Raw genomic sequence first — 15,591 nt, 5'->3', positions numbered from 1 at the left:
GAATTTCGGTGGGGTGGGGTATTTTGCACAAAATTACCGCAAAAGTTGAATTTTTCGTAATTTTGGGTTTTTTCGGGGGGCAAGAGTTCTGACCGGGGCATTTGCCCCCCCTGGCGCCGCCACTGTCTATTAGCTAGCGATAGTCGTGTTCCCCCGCGTATTCTACGGGCCGCTGCAGTGATCGGGAAAGTCCAGTGACCTCCCACCCGAAAAAAAAAGTTTCTTTTATTAGTTAATGGCTCTCTGAACGATCGGGGTTTCAGTATAAAAGTTGGAAACGGGTACACGTAGTACTCGGACAAAAAATGCAGTGAGTGATCTCTCCGGAATCCGCGACCGTTTCCTATTTTGTTAGTGCTTTGATGAACCTGATCCACAATTTAAACATAATCCTTCACTATCTATTGCATTGACCTAGCAATTAGCAATCACGTTAAAAATTGCATGGACGTGCTGAATGGTTTCTTTGTACCGGATTTGGTCATTTACCATGATTAAGGAAATGACACTCACTTTGCATCCGTACATATGTTTGTTTTGTAGACATAGTTACTTAGTAAATCGTTCATTTCGTGATTTTCATGATTATCATGCTCATGCAATTGGTATTACCATAACGAGTCATATTTTATATCACGTCAGCATGAGAACCATTTGTTAAATTAGAAATACATATCCCCAAGTTATATCTATAATACAGCACTATTTGAAAGAATGGGCAAACTGGGGTTTTCAAATATGTATCAATTTATATTTTCTTTGTATATTATTGTTTGTATTTATAATATACCGTATGTCTAATAAATAAAGTTAAAGAGCGAAAATTATTGAAAAGGCTCATTATATAATATTTGCCAACATTTGCTAAAACTTGTTCCGGGTACTTTTATTTAGCATACTTTTGCCTTGAAACTTATTCAACATGTTTTTGATATGTTCTAATGTATTATATTGTCTAGCCGCTCTCTAATTTGCATAATTGCATAATCAATGAACTAATATGCATAAGTGCTAATTAATTTGCCAAAAAATTGGCATACTCCGTTTCAAGTTTTGTGCATGCCTACAAATCTTGCCGATGGACTTAACGAACATCACTAACACCAGACCTAACACGAAACGCATTTGTACGTAGGGCCGATCCTGTGATGTGTGACAGGCGCATAAGAAAAAATAAGCTAAAATATCAGGATAGAGGTATTGCATTTATTTCCGCAAGACATTCTCATTTTGGTTCTTTGGAAATTAGACACGATCTTCGAATTTGTAGCCTTGCAGCATTTGAGTAACATGTTTTTTTTTTTTGCTCTTAAAATGATGCACATTTCCTATGGGAAATTAGTTATGTTTACTGATGAATATGAAACGGTGTTTGTTATTTGCTCTTAAAATGGTGCAAGCCTACACGTCCTGTGGGAAATTAGTTATATTTACTGATGAATATGAAAACGACGCCTGTGTAATTGCTCTCGATGTGTACAGAAGTAACAAGCAGACAACTCTTCCCTCTCATCAACGAGACTTTACGATGAGTAAATTTGTCTATTTACACATGAGCAGTAAATACGAAGGAAGTCCCCGCTGGTTTGAGTAGTCATAACTTTGAGTACAATTAATTTAAAGCAATGAAATGTATATATATATGAACGTTTGAATAATGTAATAAGCTGCAGTATGATACAATGATACAAGTGTTTAACGATTGAATGTATAAATTTGTGCGATTCAAAAAGTTGCAGTGTCAATACCTCATTTCAAATATTGAGTTTTAGTTTTGGTTTTGGTTTTGGTCACGTGGTTTCCTATTGTCCTGCCTAACCACTTGAATCACAAGATATCGAACTCATTGTTTCTACCTTTTGTTTAAAACTAAACATTTGTGACAGGTAGTTTCGGTTTTGGTTTCAGTTTCTTATAAGTGGTGTGACGAATAAAATTACACGATTTTTTCGAGTTACCTGATCTAAGTATACAAAAGAAATGTTTAAATTTCGCAGTGCAATATTCACGAGCAGAGAAGTCGAACAAAGCAGTCTACATTTGAAAGCATTGATTTAGTTTGAAAGCATTGACTTGAGACTACGAAATAGCCTAAGCTGATTTCACTGTGAAAATATATAGACCATCGAAATATTTCCACAGACATTACAATAGTCACTTGACAGATTATGACTTCAGTGATATAAACACTATTATACACAACTCTATTTATGTGCATGTCGCATGACGGAAGATCAATATCATAGAAAGCTGGTTTAAACTGACTTTTATTCAATTTATTTATTTGGGAAGAGAGAGAGAGAGAGAGAGAGAGAAAAGAGATCGACAGGGAAAGGGTGGGAGTGTGTGTGTGTGTGTGAGGGGAGGGGGGGAAGGGTAAGGGAGAAAGAGAAACAGAGGGGAGAGAGCATTGGAAGTGGGAAGGGAAGGAGGGGGAGAGGGAGCTCAAGAGTGGAGTGGAATAATAGGGAAGAGTCGATATCGAGTGTGGGGAGGGGAGGGAGGAGGTTATATATAGGTGGCGGAGGAACATAGGTAAGAGGTATGGGTTGTGCTTTCCGGGGAATAATCTAATTCATAATCAAATCATCTACATCATCATGCATCGTTTATATTTCAGACAAATAAACAAAACACCCCCCACCCCTCAATATATGCACATGATTTCTACATGTAGGCCTAGGCCTCGTATATATCCATCCTTTATGTCTCAACGATGTCTATGCATAACTTATCAAACGAATCTCGGAACTCGGGTGTAATTTTATGGTGTCATGGAAGTGTGCCACCTACGGCAGAGAGCATCAAAAGTCGCCCGCGTTGATAGATATCGATAATGAAAATGTTAGCACAATAGGCTATTATATACGTATGGTTATAGGCCATAAAAGCGAAGAATAATTAAAATGTCGTAATTGAATATTTTATTACACGAATTTTCGGGCCTCGCCCTTCGTCAGGTGACAAAAATAGTGTTGTGAGGCCTACACAAGAGAAACATTTAAAACATGATTAAAACGCGAGCGCAGGTGAATTGTGGGAGCGACACGCAAACGACACATGAGCGACAAGCGGGTAAAGGCCATTATACTTTTGATTATATATACCCTCTTGTGTCCTCCCAGCACAATAGTGTTATGATTGCATACCAGTTCATCTCCACATTTTAATCCCTTGATTTTTGGTTTCTGAACAATAGAGAAACCAAAACTATATATTTGAAATGAGGGATTGACCGTGTAAAAGGATACGTTTAAATGCGTGTCAGCCATGCATGATTCTCTCCGAATTGAAAATACCGCGATTAAATCGGTTCTTATCGATCAACGACACACGCTGGCCGCCGTTCACTTCAGGTTAGTGGAACATGATCAATTTTACACTGCGTAATCTGCGTGACTTTGTAACTTTTATATTGCAGCCAATTTTACGTTAATTCATCAATGTCTCGATTCGTTTTTACACTATGTGGTATAATGCAGCCAACAAAATTCTCCATGCGTTCGTATCAAATGTATAGCTTTTATTTATTTGTGTTATGACTACTCAAACTAGTGGAACCTTTTTTGTTGGTTTTTTTTCTTTTGACATAGTATGTCAGGCAAAATGCCTTTTATTCACATTAAATACACTATAAATATTATAACAACAAAAGTTATTGCACTGCACATAATCCATATTATAATAGTAGATGTTATAAAACAAATTTACATACATGTATATAATAAGAAAATCAAACAAATAATTTAAGCAAAATGACAGAGCCAAGAACAGACACGGAAGTCATCCAAGTAACTGTTCATCTGCGATCAACTAGCTAAAGTCATCGCAGACCAAACCTCTCATACGAAGTTCCTGCCTAAAGAGGAACAGAAGACAAGGATGATCCCCGTATCTGAATTTGCCAATGCACATTTTGCCAACACATATAACATAATTGATATATTTTGACCGATCACTGGTAATGTCATTATGATAATTAAATAAAACATTTTCAACAGAAAGCCTAAAGTTCTTACCAAGCCTTTGTGTAATAACCCTGTTAGCAAATTCCCAAATAGGAGTGGTCTTATTACAATGAAAAAGAAGTGCTCTGGATGATCAACAGCATTACAGGAATTGCACAAATTTGTATCTTCTTTCCCCATTTTACATAATAAAACTTTTGTAGGATAAATGTTATGAATAATTTTCCAATTAAGTGAAATAAGTCTGGCCTCACTGGTACAACATGGTATTGAACCCCAAATCTTTTCCCAATCAAAATTGTAATTGGGGAATCTTCTACACCAATAGTTCATACAAATTGGTGGAACATAAATCTTATCAACCATGGCATGTCTAAAAACTTTGAAGAACAGGCTTCTATAGGGACTGCATTAAAGACAATTGCTTCAGTCCTAATTTGGTCTAGAATTGGTGCATTCTTCCAATCATTCGGCAGAGCATTGCAAAGAGCGAAGTACTGAAAAAGAATGTTGCCAGTGCGCGGAATGCGGTGCCTAAAATACTCAAGTGAGTAGATTGAACCATCATCATCAAAAAGATCTTTTATAAAAATAAAGCCAGCTTCAATCCAGTCTCTATAGAAAAGTGTTTTCTTGTTAACAGTTACAGCATCATTGTTCCAAATGATTTGATTGTAGTAATCAGATATGTCAGCTTTATTTGAAGTACATTTAGTATTAAACCAGACTTTAAACATGTTGTTATAAAAAACAGGAAAGGTGTCAATAACATTCTTGCATACAGTGTTGATTTGGTTGAAGCTACAATTACAATTAAACACATTCATATCCAAACCAAACTTGTTGACATAGTAAAGTGGAATGTTCTTCCAGCAAGCAGGACTAGAATTGTTTAGTTTTTTGATCAAAGACATCTTTAAAGCATTGAAAAACATCTCAACCTGAAATATGTTTATACCACCTCTTTCATAATCTGCAATAATGGTGTTCCGCTTCACCGCTTCCATTCTATTCCAAATAAATTTAAAAACATAGTGTTTAATTTCTTTACAACTCTCTCAGGAAGGTCTACAACTGGAGCAATGTATGGAAGTTGTGACGCCAACAGTGTTTTCACGATCAAGTTTCTACCAACCATTGACAGGCCTCGCATCTTCCATGCACGGATTGAACACTCGATCTTATTCATTTTATCCTCCCAATTACAAGACAAATGATTTATTGAGATACTTGGGGAGAAATACACACCAAGGATTTTAACAGTGTTATTTGGCGCTAATTTCCAGTTAACATTTCCGATGCCGAAATTATTATTTTCCAGGACCCAATCCATACGGCATCACTTTTGGCATGATTTACTGAAAGACCAGATAATCTTGAAAAGTTATCAAATACATCCATAACCGTTTTAACACATTCAGGGTCTTTTACAAAAATGGTAGTATCATCTGCAAAAGTAGAGATGCGAATTTCTTTACGCTCATAGTTCTCAAATGGTAAAGTAATACCCTGGATTTGCTTGGATTGACAAATTTTACAAGCGAGCAACTCCGCACTAAGGACGAAGATCAAAGGCGAAATCGGACAACCCTGACGTACGCCACAATTTACATCAAAGGAACTTGAGATGTGACTATTATTAATAATACAATTAGTGGTATTGGAAAAAATAACTGAAATCCATTTTCTGAACATTGAACCAAAATTCAATTTTCTGAGCGCATAAAATATAAAGTCACGTTCTATACTGTCGAATGCTTTTTAAAATCAATACACATCATAACACCAGGTAAATTATTATTATCAACATATCTTAAAACATCTTCAATAAGGCGGATATTTTCGTGTATACTTCTACCCTTAACAAAACCATTCTGATCAGTATTCACAACAGACTGAAGAATGTGTTTAATACGAGCAGCCAATGCTTTAGTGGCTATCTTATAATCAATATTCAACAAAGCAATTGGACGCCAGTTATTAAGGGAATCTGAAGTTTGTTGATTGACTTCTTAGAAGCATTTTTTTCTCCAAATTCAGAAAATATTTAGTACATTTCTCACCTTCTTCAATCCATTTCTCTTTAGATCTTATTTGTAACCCTTTCATAAAATGACTGTACATAACTTCATACTCCAGTTTACAAGCATTATACTGCAATTTCAGGTTCTCATCATCCGTCTGATTGATGCAATTTTCATAAAGCTTTTGTAGTTTACATTCAATTTGCTTTAGCGCACTCATCCTCTGCTTTTGTGAGCCTTTTGCAAAATCAATGGTAAAACACCGGATTTTAGTTTTACATAAGTCCCAGAAATGTTTAGGGACAATACATCACCATAATCAACAACACATTCATCAATAAGTTTGTTAATGCCATGGTCGTAATCAGCATTTTGTAACCATGTATTGTTCAGTTTCCAATAACCATTACCTTTCACAATATCATTGTGACAAATAGTTAAAAATACAGCTAAATGGTCTGATCTAGGTGCAGATATGATATCAATTTTTCTCACTGTGTGCTCAATAGCATTAGGAATAAACCAATAGTCAAGTGTGCACTTAACTGGAGGAGATTTTTGTGTCCAGGTGAATCTTTTTTATCACCATTCCTTAGCCTCCAAATATCATTTAACTCATAATCATCCAACATTGTTTTAATAATATCAGAACAAGCACGATTAGGAATATTACCACCTATTTTGTCTAACAGTGGGTTCAGAACAGTGTTGAAATCACCACCCAAAATTGTGTGACCCCCTACACTGTATTTATCAATAATATTGCGCACATGCTCAAAGAATAATTTTCTATCTGGAATATCATTAGGTGCATACACATTCCACAAATTGTAATTGACATCATTAATAGAAAGTTTTATACCAAGTATTCTACCTTCATTATCAGCATAGATTTTTTCAACATCAGTTGGTAAATCAAATTTATTAGAAATACCAATCAAAATACCTTTACTATGATTTGTACCTGTACTACTATAAAAGGTACCATTGTATTCTTTTTCCCAGGTATCAATATCATTTTGACAGCAATAGACTTCCTGTAGAAAACAGACATCACATTGTTTGGTGTTCAACCAGTGAAAAATGGTCTTGCGTTTTTTCTGGTTTCGCAAACCACGAACATTAAATGTAACAAGATTAAACATGATAAAATTTTTTGTTGTTGATGTATTTATGTAATGTGTTGGTGGCTTGTTCAATGAAACAAGGACCTTTTCGCACGAAAAACACATTTTGTTCAGTGGCGTAGATTTCAGGTGCAAAAGTGGAATAAATAGATCACTCGCACCTGTAGTATCTTTAAAAAGACCGGTATTGTATTCAACCTATGATTGTAGACGTACACAGGTGATGAGTACAACCTTTTTACCTTTCGAGTCTATTGCTAGTTCGAGGCTGCTCTCCTTGCATGGTGAAACCGTGCAATGAGCGAATCTGTAATCAACACAAGTCTTAATCAGCAGCTCAATGTGCACCATAAAATACATTCAAAAGGAAACAATATCACAAATATTCTCATTTTTTATGACAAATTATTTGAAGCCGTGTTTACTTATAATTATATTCATCGATGTTAAAATAAAGATTGCGTGTCTGGATTATGTGACATCAAATATAATGCTCTCAATTTCTGTTTAAGGGAAGTTTTAAGGAAACGCTGTAGTTTTACAAATTCAAGGACATCATAATATATTGATTTTTATCTGAATTTAAAAGGATTATTACTTGACAGGCTTATTTTTGTTAATTTTAAGGGAAACTGTAGTTTACACATTCAAAGACATTATGTATAGCTTGTTTTTTATTTTGAGTTTAAAAGAATTATTACTTGATAGCTTCTTCTTATACGTCCGTTATTCTTTGTTAATTTTAAAGGGTAAACTATGTATACATAAAAAGCTTAGACTGAATGTTTGATGAAAACCTGAAAGAAGTGGAATACCCCATAGACCATAGATAGAAAACCGTCACAGATGCAGCATAAAGGAACGGGAATCAATGCAAATGTCATTCCACATTCATTAAAATAAATTGTAATATACATCAGAGTGAGCTCAGATTGCGCCGCGCCGCGATTTGCTAAAAAGCTTACCTTATTCATAATCTAGTCGCTGAGACAAGCGATTGACTGTTTATTGGTTTGATATTTGCTGCCTCAAAAACACGACAAATCTCATTGGGCGAAAGTCAGTCGGTTCAGCACTAGTGATTGGCGTATGAAATAAAACGCAACTCGTTTACTAGCTTTTACCCGTGCTCATCTGCTTTATTATCACATCTTTTATTAAGTCTGCTGATGGAAGGTGTTCAATCTATCGCGTTAGAAGGTGAATTGGTATAGATCAGAAATAAATTTCGACTGAGCCATTTCGCTTATTTTTTATTTTGTAATATCGACTTGTTCGGTAAGTTGGATTAATACTGTTAAAGCGGGTGTAAAAGCGTATTATTTCATCATTATTGTCATGGTAACTGCAGTTATCATCCTATAGAGCTTTCACCTTACGTCGGTTTCACATTCAAGCTTTGGGTAGTATCATATTTATCATAGATACTCGCTGAGACTAGCTGAGAGTGGATACTTAATCCACAAGAACCTACTTCATTACTTACAAGAACCTACTACCATGACTACGTTACTTATTCAATCTTAATCAAACGAGTGGACACACCACAATACAGTTAATGTGGATTGATGATTTGCTGTTCAACGAGCAATTACTCATGGTTCTGTTTACATGTCTGCATTTTCACATACATTTCATTTAATTAATATCATTGTGTTTTATCTTTGCGTCAAATGAAACATTCATTGCATCATTTTGCTTTGTGACATTTCCAGATTGGTTATACGTCGCGTCAGGGAGAATGAAACATTCATTGAATCATTTCGCTTTGTGACATTTCCAGATTGGTTATACGTCGCGTCATGGAGCAATAACATACACACCCGTTTTCAGTGAGTGACTTTGTTTGTTTCTCATATTCGTTTTCTATTGAGCAATGGAAAACAGGTCCAATCAAGAAGTGGATGACGAAGGAAGCGTTGACAAACCTATCTGGGCAGCCGTTATCATACTACCTATTCTAATCGTCTTTGGCTTGGTTGGTAACAGTTTAATCTGCGTCGCGGTTTTCAAATTCAGACGCTTACATAAAGTTCCCAATTACTTTATCGTTTCTTTAGCTGTGGCAGATTTGATCGTCTGTGGTGGCATTATGCCATTTGGTTTATATCAACAGATCCACGGTGGTTATTGGTTATTAGGGGTCCTTAGCTGTAGGATCTTCACCAGTTTTGACGTGGTAACAGCAACGGCTTCCATATGGAATCTTTGCGTTATTTCAATCGATAGATATATGGCTGTCACGAAACCGGTATGGTACTCAACAAGACGCACCACAAGAACAGCGTTAATGAGCATATTAGCAGCTTGGTTTCTTTCTACAGTTCTGGCAATACTGCCTGCCATACTCATCGAAGGTCTGCACACTGATGAAGGTTCTTATGCATGTGTACCTGAAAAAGATACTGCATTTTTACTGATGTCATCAACTTTTGTATTTTACATACCATGCATTGTTACCATCTCATTCTACCAGAAGGTTTTGAAAGTTGTGACTGTTCAAAGCAGAAAAGAATTGCACCGAGTGTAGACAATGAATCGCAAAACTCGAGGATATCAAGAATAAATGTTTCAAACGCGCAAGAAGTTTCATTGAACTCGTCAACAGTTCATAGAGATGTGGCAAGAGCCGAGTCAGGGGTATCATCAGCAGGAGCAGGGAATTCTGATTTAGCAAATGCTGTAGAAGGACGCAATAGCATATCCCTTGCTGGGGAAAAGAAAACTCTCACTGTCCTTCTGGTTGTTTTAGGATGTTTTATATTATGTTGGCTACCTTTCTTCATATTCTTAACATCACAAGGTTTGTGTACATCGTGTGCAATGACACCAACTGCCTTCCATGCAGTTCGATGGCTGGGTTTGTGCAATTCCGTTTTTAATCCCGTTCTTTATTCAATATTCAACCGGGATTTTAGAAATGCTTTTAAAAGAATTTTATTATGTCGGAAGTAAAATTAAGTACATGTTGTAATTTTATATTTTAATCTTCTCTCGTCCTATCCGAGCTTTAAGTTAGAATTAGAATTCTCTTTTTACTTACTGCAAATAACAAATAAGTGTCTCTATTAACATTATAACAAAACCTTACTTCTTAGTCAAAATGGAAAATGTTTTGTTCAGTTATTAGCAAGTCGGACAGGTGACCAATAGCAGCGCAATAGGAACCTTTGCCTTGAGCCTGATATTATACTTGTTAATAGTTACTTAAATATGTGATTTTCTTGGTGTGGATCAGGCCGCCGACACTGAATAATTTGCATAGCAAAATGACCCGTCTCCTCTGCAGCCAATTTGGTTCCGCTCCATCGAAATCAAGCTGGTCACGGAGGAGACTACCCTCCTTTGTGTTTGTTCATTTGTGTATGGAGATCCCTTTTTGGAGTCTATAATGACTTAGGCTACGCTCTCAGCTAGAGTCCGACGCTGCATTGTACTAGAAATACCTTTTTTGTGAAATCGCTATAAAGCCAATCGGGAACACGTATTCGTTTTGAAAATATAGCATTAAAATTAGTATCACCCTTGGCCCCGGCCCCGTGCAGTGGAAAACCTGAATTCTTTCATTAAAAGGAAATGAAAATTAAAAAAACACGGATCTACCTGTGCACCTATAAAATGGGCACAGCAATTTGTCTCAAATATGAATGAATTGAACATTGACCTGACGCCATGATAGTAGGATCTATTATTCGTTTTATATACAATGTGTATACCGTATTGTCATAATACCAATATTTGTCATTATATATGATGAGTAATATTTAGCAACGTAAATGTGCAGTTCATATGCACAAACGAATACTGATCTTTATGATATTCAGGTTTTGTACATCGCATATAACATGTCACATAGGAGGTCATACGTGTTGACCTTCATCTATTGTATTTGTTCATCTGTGTATGGAGAGGATTAACGCCATTAAACGCCATTAAAACTCCATCAGTATTAGTGCATAGCTCAGTGAACTCACCGGATCGCTATTCCAAGTACTTTGATAATACAGATAATATGTATTAATGGGTCGAGGCGATTGCATTGAAAACCTAATCAATTATTCATAACAGTTACGTAATCAATCGATAGTGCGGGCACTTTTCATTTGCAAACCACCAAAATTCGTGATCTTTTAGCGTTGGAAAAGAAACCACGTGAATAGAGTGCCCTCTCAAGAATATCAACTCTCTGGTGTGGATGTCGGGATGAACATGTAGTGCCAGTTAATTTTACAATTGAGATCTCGATCGATTGAGAACAAATGCTATACAATAAGTTGCGACAACGTTGGCGGCACTATCGCTATGGCAAATTAATCCTGTTACATCACTACTTCTAAGGCGATAGCTACTCAATGACCAACTCGTTATACTTGTTTTGCACACTCTTACGCCAATCGGGTCCACGTAAGATTACGCATGTGACTTTATTCGTAATAATGGAATCGACAGCCACTATACGCTGGCGAAGTAACGTAATAATCGGATTAACTACCATAGCAATCTGCTTGTAGTGCAGGGCGATATACAAAAATTGTATTCATCTATTGCTTTGGTAGAATCCTGTTACATCATCACTTCTACGGCGAATACTATGGTCGGGTTGAAGCGTTAAGTGAGTCACTGTCGATTGAAGTTGTTGTATGGAAGAATAAAATGCAAATTTTAACAGTGTAGCCGCATTCCCCATTATCAGTAGTGTTATACTTCATGCATATTTAATAAGCTAGATGTAAGTCTTGAAGGTGTGATTCCGCGTAATAAAGTCCATTAACATGATTAATGCCGACATTCACGGGTGCACGTTTTATAGGTTATATAAAATCTTTAATCAAAATTAGCTGAGATAATTCTTATCTATAAACAACTAAAAATTCCTTTAAAAAGGAATGGGCGCCTAATGGGAGTTTTGATGTGATGTTCTGAAATGTAACCGTTTGGATAAAATTTTCTTCTTTAAAACAATTGAGTGGCCCAGTATAAAAACGGCCCATGGCACATTTTTGAAAAATAGAGGGCGCTGTTGAAAAATGTCAAAGGTCACCAAAGGTCATCCATACAAACATAACACATCATGAATGTAACTCGGGAATGTTGTCAATTTAATCTTTTAAGCATCAAATTTCTTATGTATTTTATTGAACATTCGTACATTTACAGTGCCGATTTCTCCCAATGACGAAAAATGTGCCATGGGCCGTTTTTATACTGGGCCACTCAATTGTAACAGTAGCATAATATTCAAAGAAAGATTAGGAAATGTAAAGCATATCTATTGCAGTGGGAGAGGTGTAAAATCGCACTGCATGTGATGCAAGAGGATTTTTTTCAAGAAGAAAGGAGTAAAGCTACATATAAATTAGCTACATGTATTTGAATAGGGCTTCAACTCAGGGACTATTTTAGGAAGAAAAAGTCACTGCACGTTGGTAAGTGTTACTTTTGTCGCAGTGGGACCGGAGTTGACGGGGGGGGGGTCGAGGGTTTCTCCTTGAGCTTCTTGAGAATTTTAAACTGAATCACGTGTTAAATTAATGCTAATTCATCTTTGTTGTCGTTTTAGAAATACACCTTCTTTGACACCTCTTGCCGTTGGAGGTCATTGATGGGAGCTTTGATATGAAAGATCACCTTAAAAATGTTACTAAAGGCTGCATCCTTCGCCATTTATAGAATTGGCAAGATTCGCAAATATCTTCATCAGTGCGCCATTGCGAAGCTGAATCGTAAACAAAATCGTGCGGCTAGATTGGCGTCAAAGAAATATCGCGACCACATTACGCCAGTGCCTTTTAATCTTCACTAACTGGTGTGTACCATAATTGAGTTTGCTTATTACTTTCTTGCGAATGGTAGTGAGCTTTGGCAAAAATTGCATTGATCATTTCATAGCGAGTGTGTAGAAGAATTTAAATATCACATATATACTTTTGTAGGTCCTGTGGTTCTTGAGTTATGTTGTTAAGAGGGCTGAAACAACAACACTTTTGTAAAACGTACATAATTCATTAAGAGCAATGCATCAAGCAAAAGTACATGATTTATAGAATGAACTTTTGCCAAACTTCAAAGTGTTATTTTTCAATAATATATTGATTAAGACCAACAATACCTCGTCTACCCTTAAATGGGATTGCTCCATCTTATATTGCTGTTCTTTTAATTATCTTTGCTCCCGCAGTTTGATATTGCCTTTTTCGTGTTTAATTTTGTTGTATTTTTAAATGATATTGCTGAAGCTTGCACATATTGCTTGGTTTGCCTGATTTAGTTTGTTTCACAGCATCTGCGTTTTGATATCGCTTTTTCTTGCTTAATTTTGTTGTATTTTGAAATTCACCCAGATTCAGGACTTCCCGCTTCCAAAATACCATACACCTCATGGTCACTGTCAATCAATGAACTAAACTCCTCAACAAAAGTTTGGAAAGATTTTTCAAGCATCTGTATCTTAAATTATTTGTGATATATTCATATCGTGTTGCATATCACTGGATAGCTACAATGACACACCATTTCAAACAATAACATTTTTCACGGCTGAGTACACGCCTTGTGAATGTAGTGGGGTCTCAAAAAGAATTTGCCAAATTGACCATTATTCTGTGCAGCAAGCTGCAATCCCATGACTTCACAATCTGGGACCTAATGCAATCCTCCAAGATGACACCGCTCACCCCACATAGTCACGGTAATCAACGACTACCTACAGAATATGGGAGTAGGGTCAAAATGGCCTGCCATCAGGCCAGACCCGGTGGCCAGACCTCAACCCGATTGAACACCTGTGGGGCCAGCTTGATCGTGCTGTGCGTGCCAGAGAAGCCCATATGCAACCACATTGAATGACCTGCGACGAATCTTTGTTGAAGAATGGAATTCCATCCCACAGTAACGTGTAACCAGGTCGGTGAGCAGTATGAGGAGAAGGAGCCTGACTATTGTGGCTGCCTGTGGTTTTTCCACCCGCTATTGAGGTTAGTGGCTATCTTTGTTTGAGCACAGAATAATGGTCAATTTGGCAAATTCTGTTTGAGACCCACTACATTCACAAGGCGTGTACTCAGCCGTGAAAAATGTTGTTGTTTCAAATGGGGTGTCATTGTAAAGGGGAGCATATGTAGCTATCCAGTGATATGCAACACGACATGAATAATAATTGGAGATGCTTGAAAAAACTTTCCAAACTTTTGTTGAGGAGTTTATATCTACAGAATATATCCATAGCTAACCATTGCAAAATGTTAAAGGACATCAAGAATATTTTCTAAGTTATTTATTGGGCGCTCTATCGTATGTCAACCAGTAATACATTCAAAATCTTTAAGTATAGGGTAAAGGTTAGCTCATAATTTTAATATTACATGTTATTTTTGCTAATTGGTTATGCAAAAGATTGGAAAATGTGTTTTCCAAAAATTAGAATACATAGCTTGAAATATTAGTCTTTGTTCATGTCTTTGGGCTTGATAGTCACAGCATACGAAAAAGGTCTAAAACGCCCTAAAAATGCATGTTTTGGGCCCTTATTCCAAATAATTGACCAAATATTAAAATTTCTTTTATTTTTTGTAACTAAAAGATTAGGATTTCACTATGTTTCATTTGGCAAAACAGGATGATATCAAACAAATTTAGTTCTGTATTTTTCTTGAATGGGGAGTAGCAACTAGCAATCACGTTAGTCCTATAAATAATTGCATGGACGTGCTGAATGGTTTCTTTGTACCGGATTTGGTCTTTGATTACGCCCATTACCATGATTAAGGAAATGACAATCACTTTCCATCCGTACAATCATATGTTTGTTTTGTAGTATTAGTTACTTAGTAAGCAGTGGCGTAGATTTCTTTTTGACAGGGGGGGGGGGATGGAGTTGGAAAAAATTCTTAAAGTATAGTCACTGCAGCACCCTTTGGCGACAGAATAAGTTTATGGTACCAATGCGCGCGTAGCGCGCGAAATATTGCTATTTTGAAGCTAAACTGATTAGATATGGTGTAAAAGTGGAATAAATGCGCGCGAAGCTCGCGAAAATTAGCACTTTTGGGGCTAAAATGGGCAAACATGACGTTAATTTTGGTCAGAAACCCATTATCAGGCGTCAACATTGGGGGATGATTGTATGGACCATCGCCTATGTTAGTAAGTCACTCATTTCGTGATTATCATGCTCATGCAATTGGTATTACCATAACGAGTCATATTTTACATCACGTCAGCATGAGAACCATTTGTAAAATTATGAAAAAAAACCAGGTCATCATATCTATACCGCCAATGTCAGAAAATACAGCACTATTTGAAAGAATGAGCAAACTGTGGTTGTCATAAATGTATCAATTTATATTTTCTTTGTATCTTATTGTTTTTATCAATATGCTTAATCAATAAAGTTAATGAGCTATAATTATTGAAAAGGCTCATTATGTAATTTTTGGCAACATTTGCTGAAACTTAATGCATATGTTCCGG

The 15,591-nt window shown here is 36.4% G+C and overlaps 1 protein-coding gene across 1 annotated transcript; it reads left to right on the top strand.

The window, feature by feature from the left end:
- The first annotated feature begins 8,662 nt into the window (after nt 1-8,662).
- LOC140154353 (probable G-protein coupled receptor No18) lies at nt 8,663-10,074 on the top strand. Its single transcript, XM_072176920.1, is given in 2 exon segments — nt 8,663-9,589; nt 9,592-10,074. Coding segments are annotated over 2 exon segments (1,077 nt in total). The 5' UTR covers nt 8,663-8,995.
- The last annotated feature ends 5,517 nt before the right edge of the window (nt 10,075-15,591 follow it).

Source organism: Amphiura filiformis, chromosome 6 (assembly GCF_039555335.1).
Source record: "Amphiura filiformis chromosome 6, Afil_fr2py, whole genome shotgun sequence".
NCBI classification, from domain to species: Eukaryota; Metazoa; Echinodermata; class Ophiuroidea; order Amphilepidida; family Amphiuridae; genus Amphiura; species Amphiura filiformis.
This window is presented reverse-complemented; position numbering and strand designations above follow the sequence as displayed.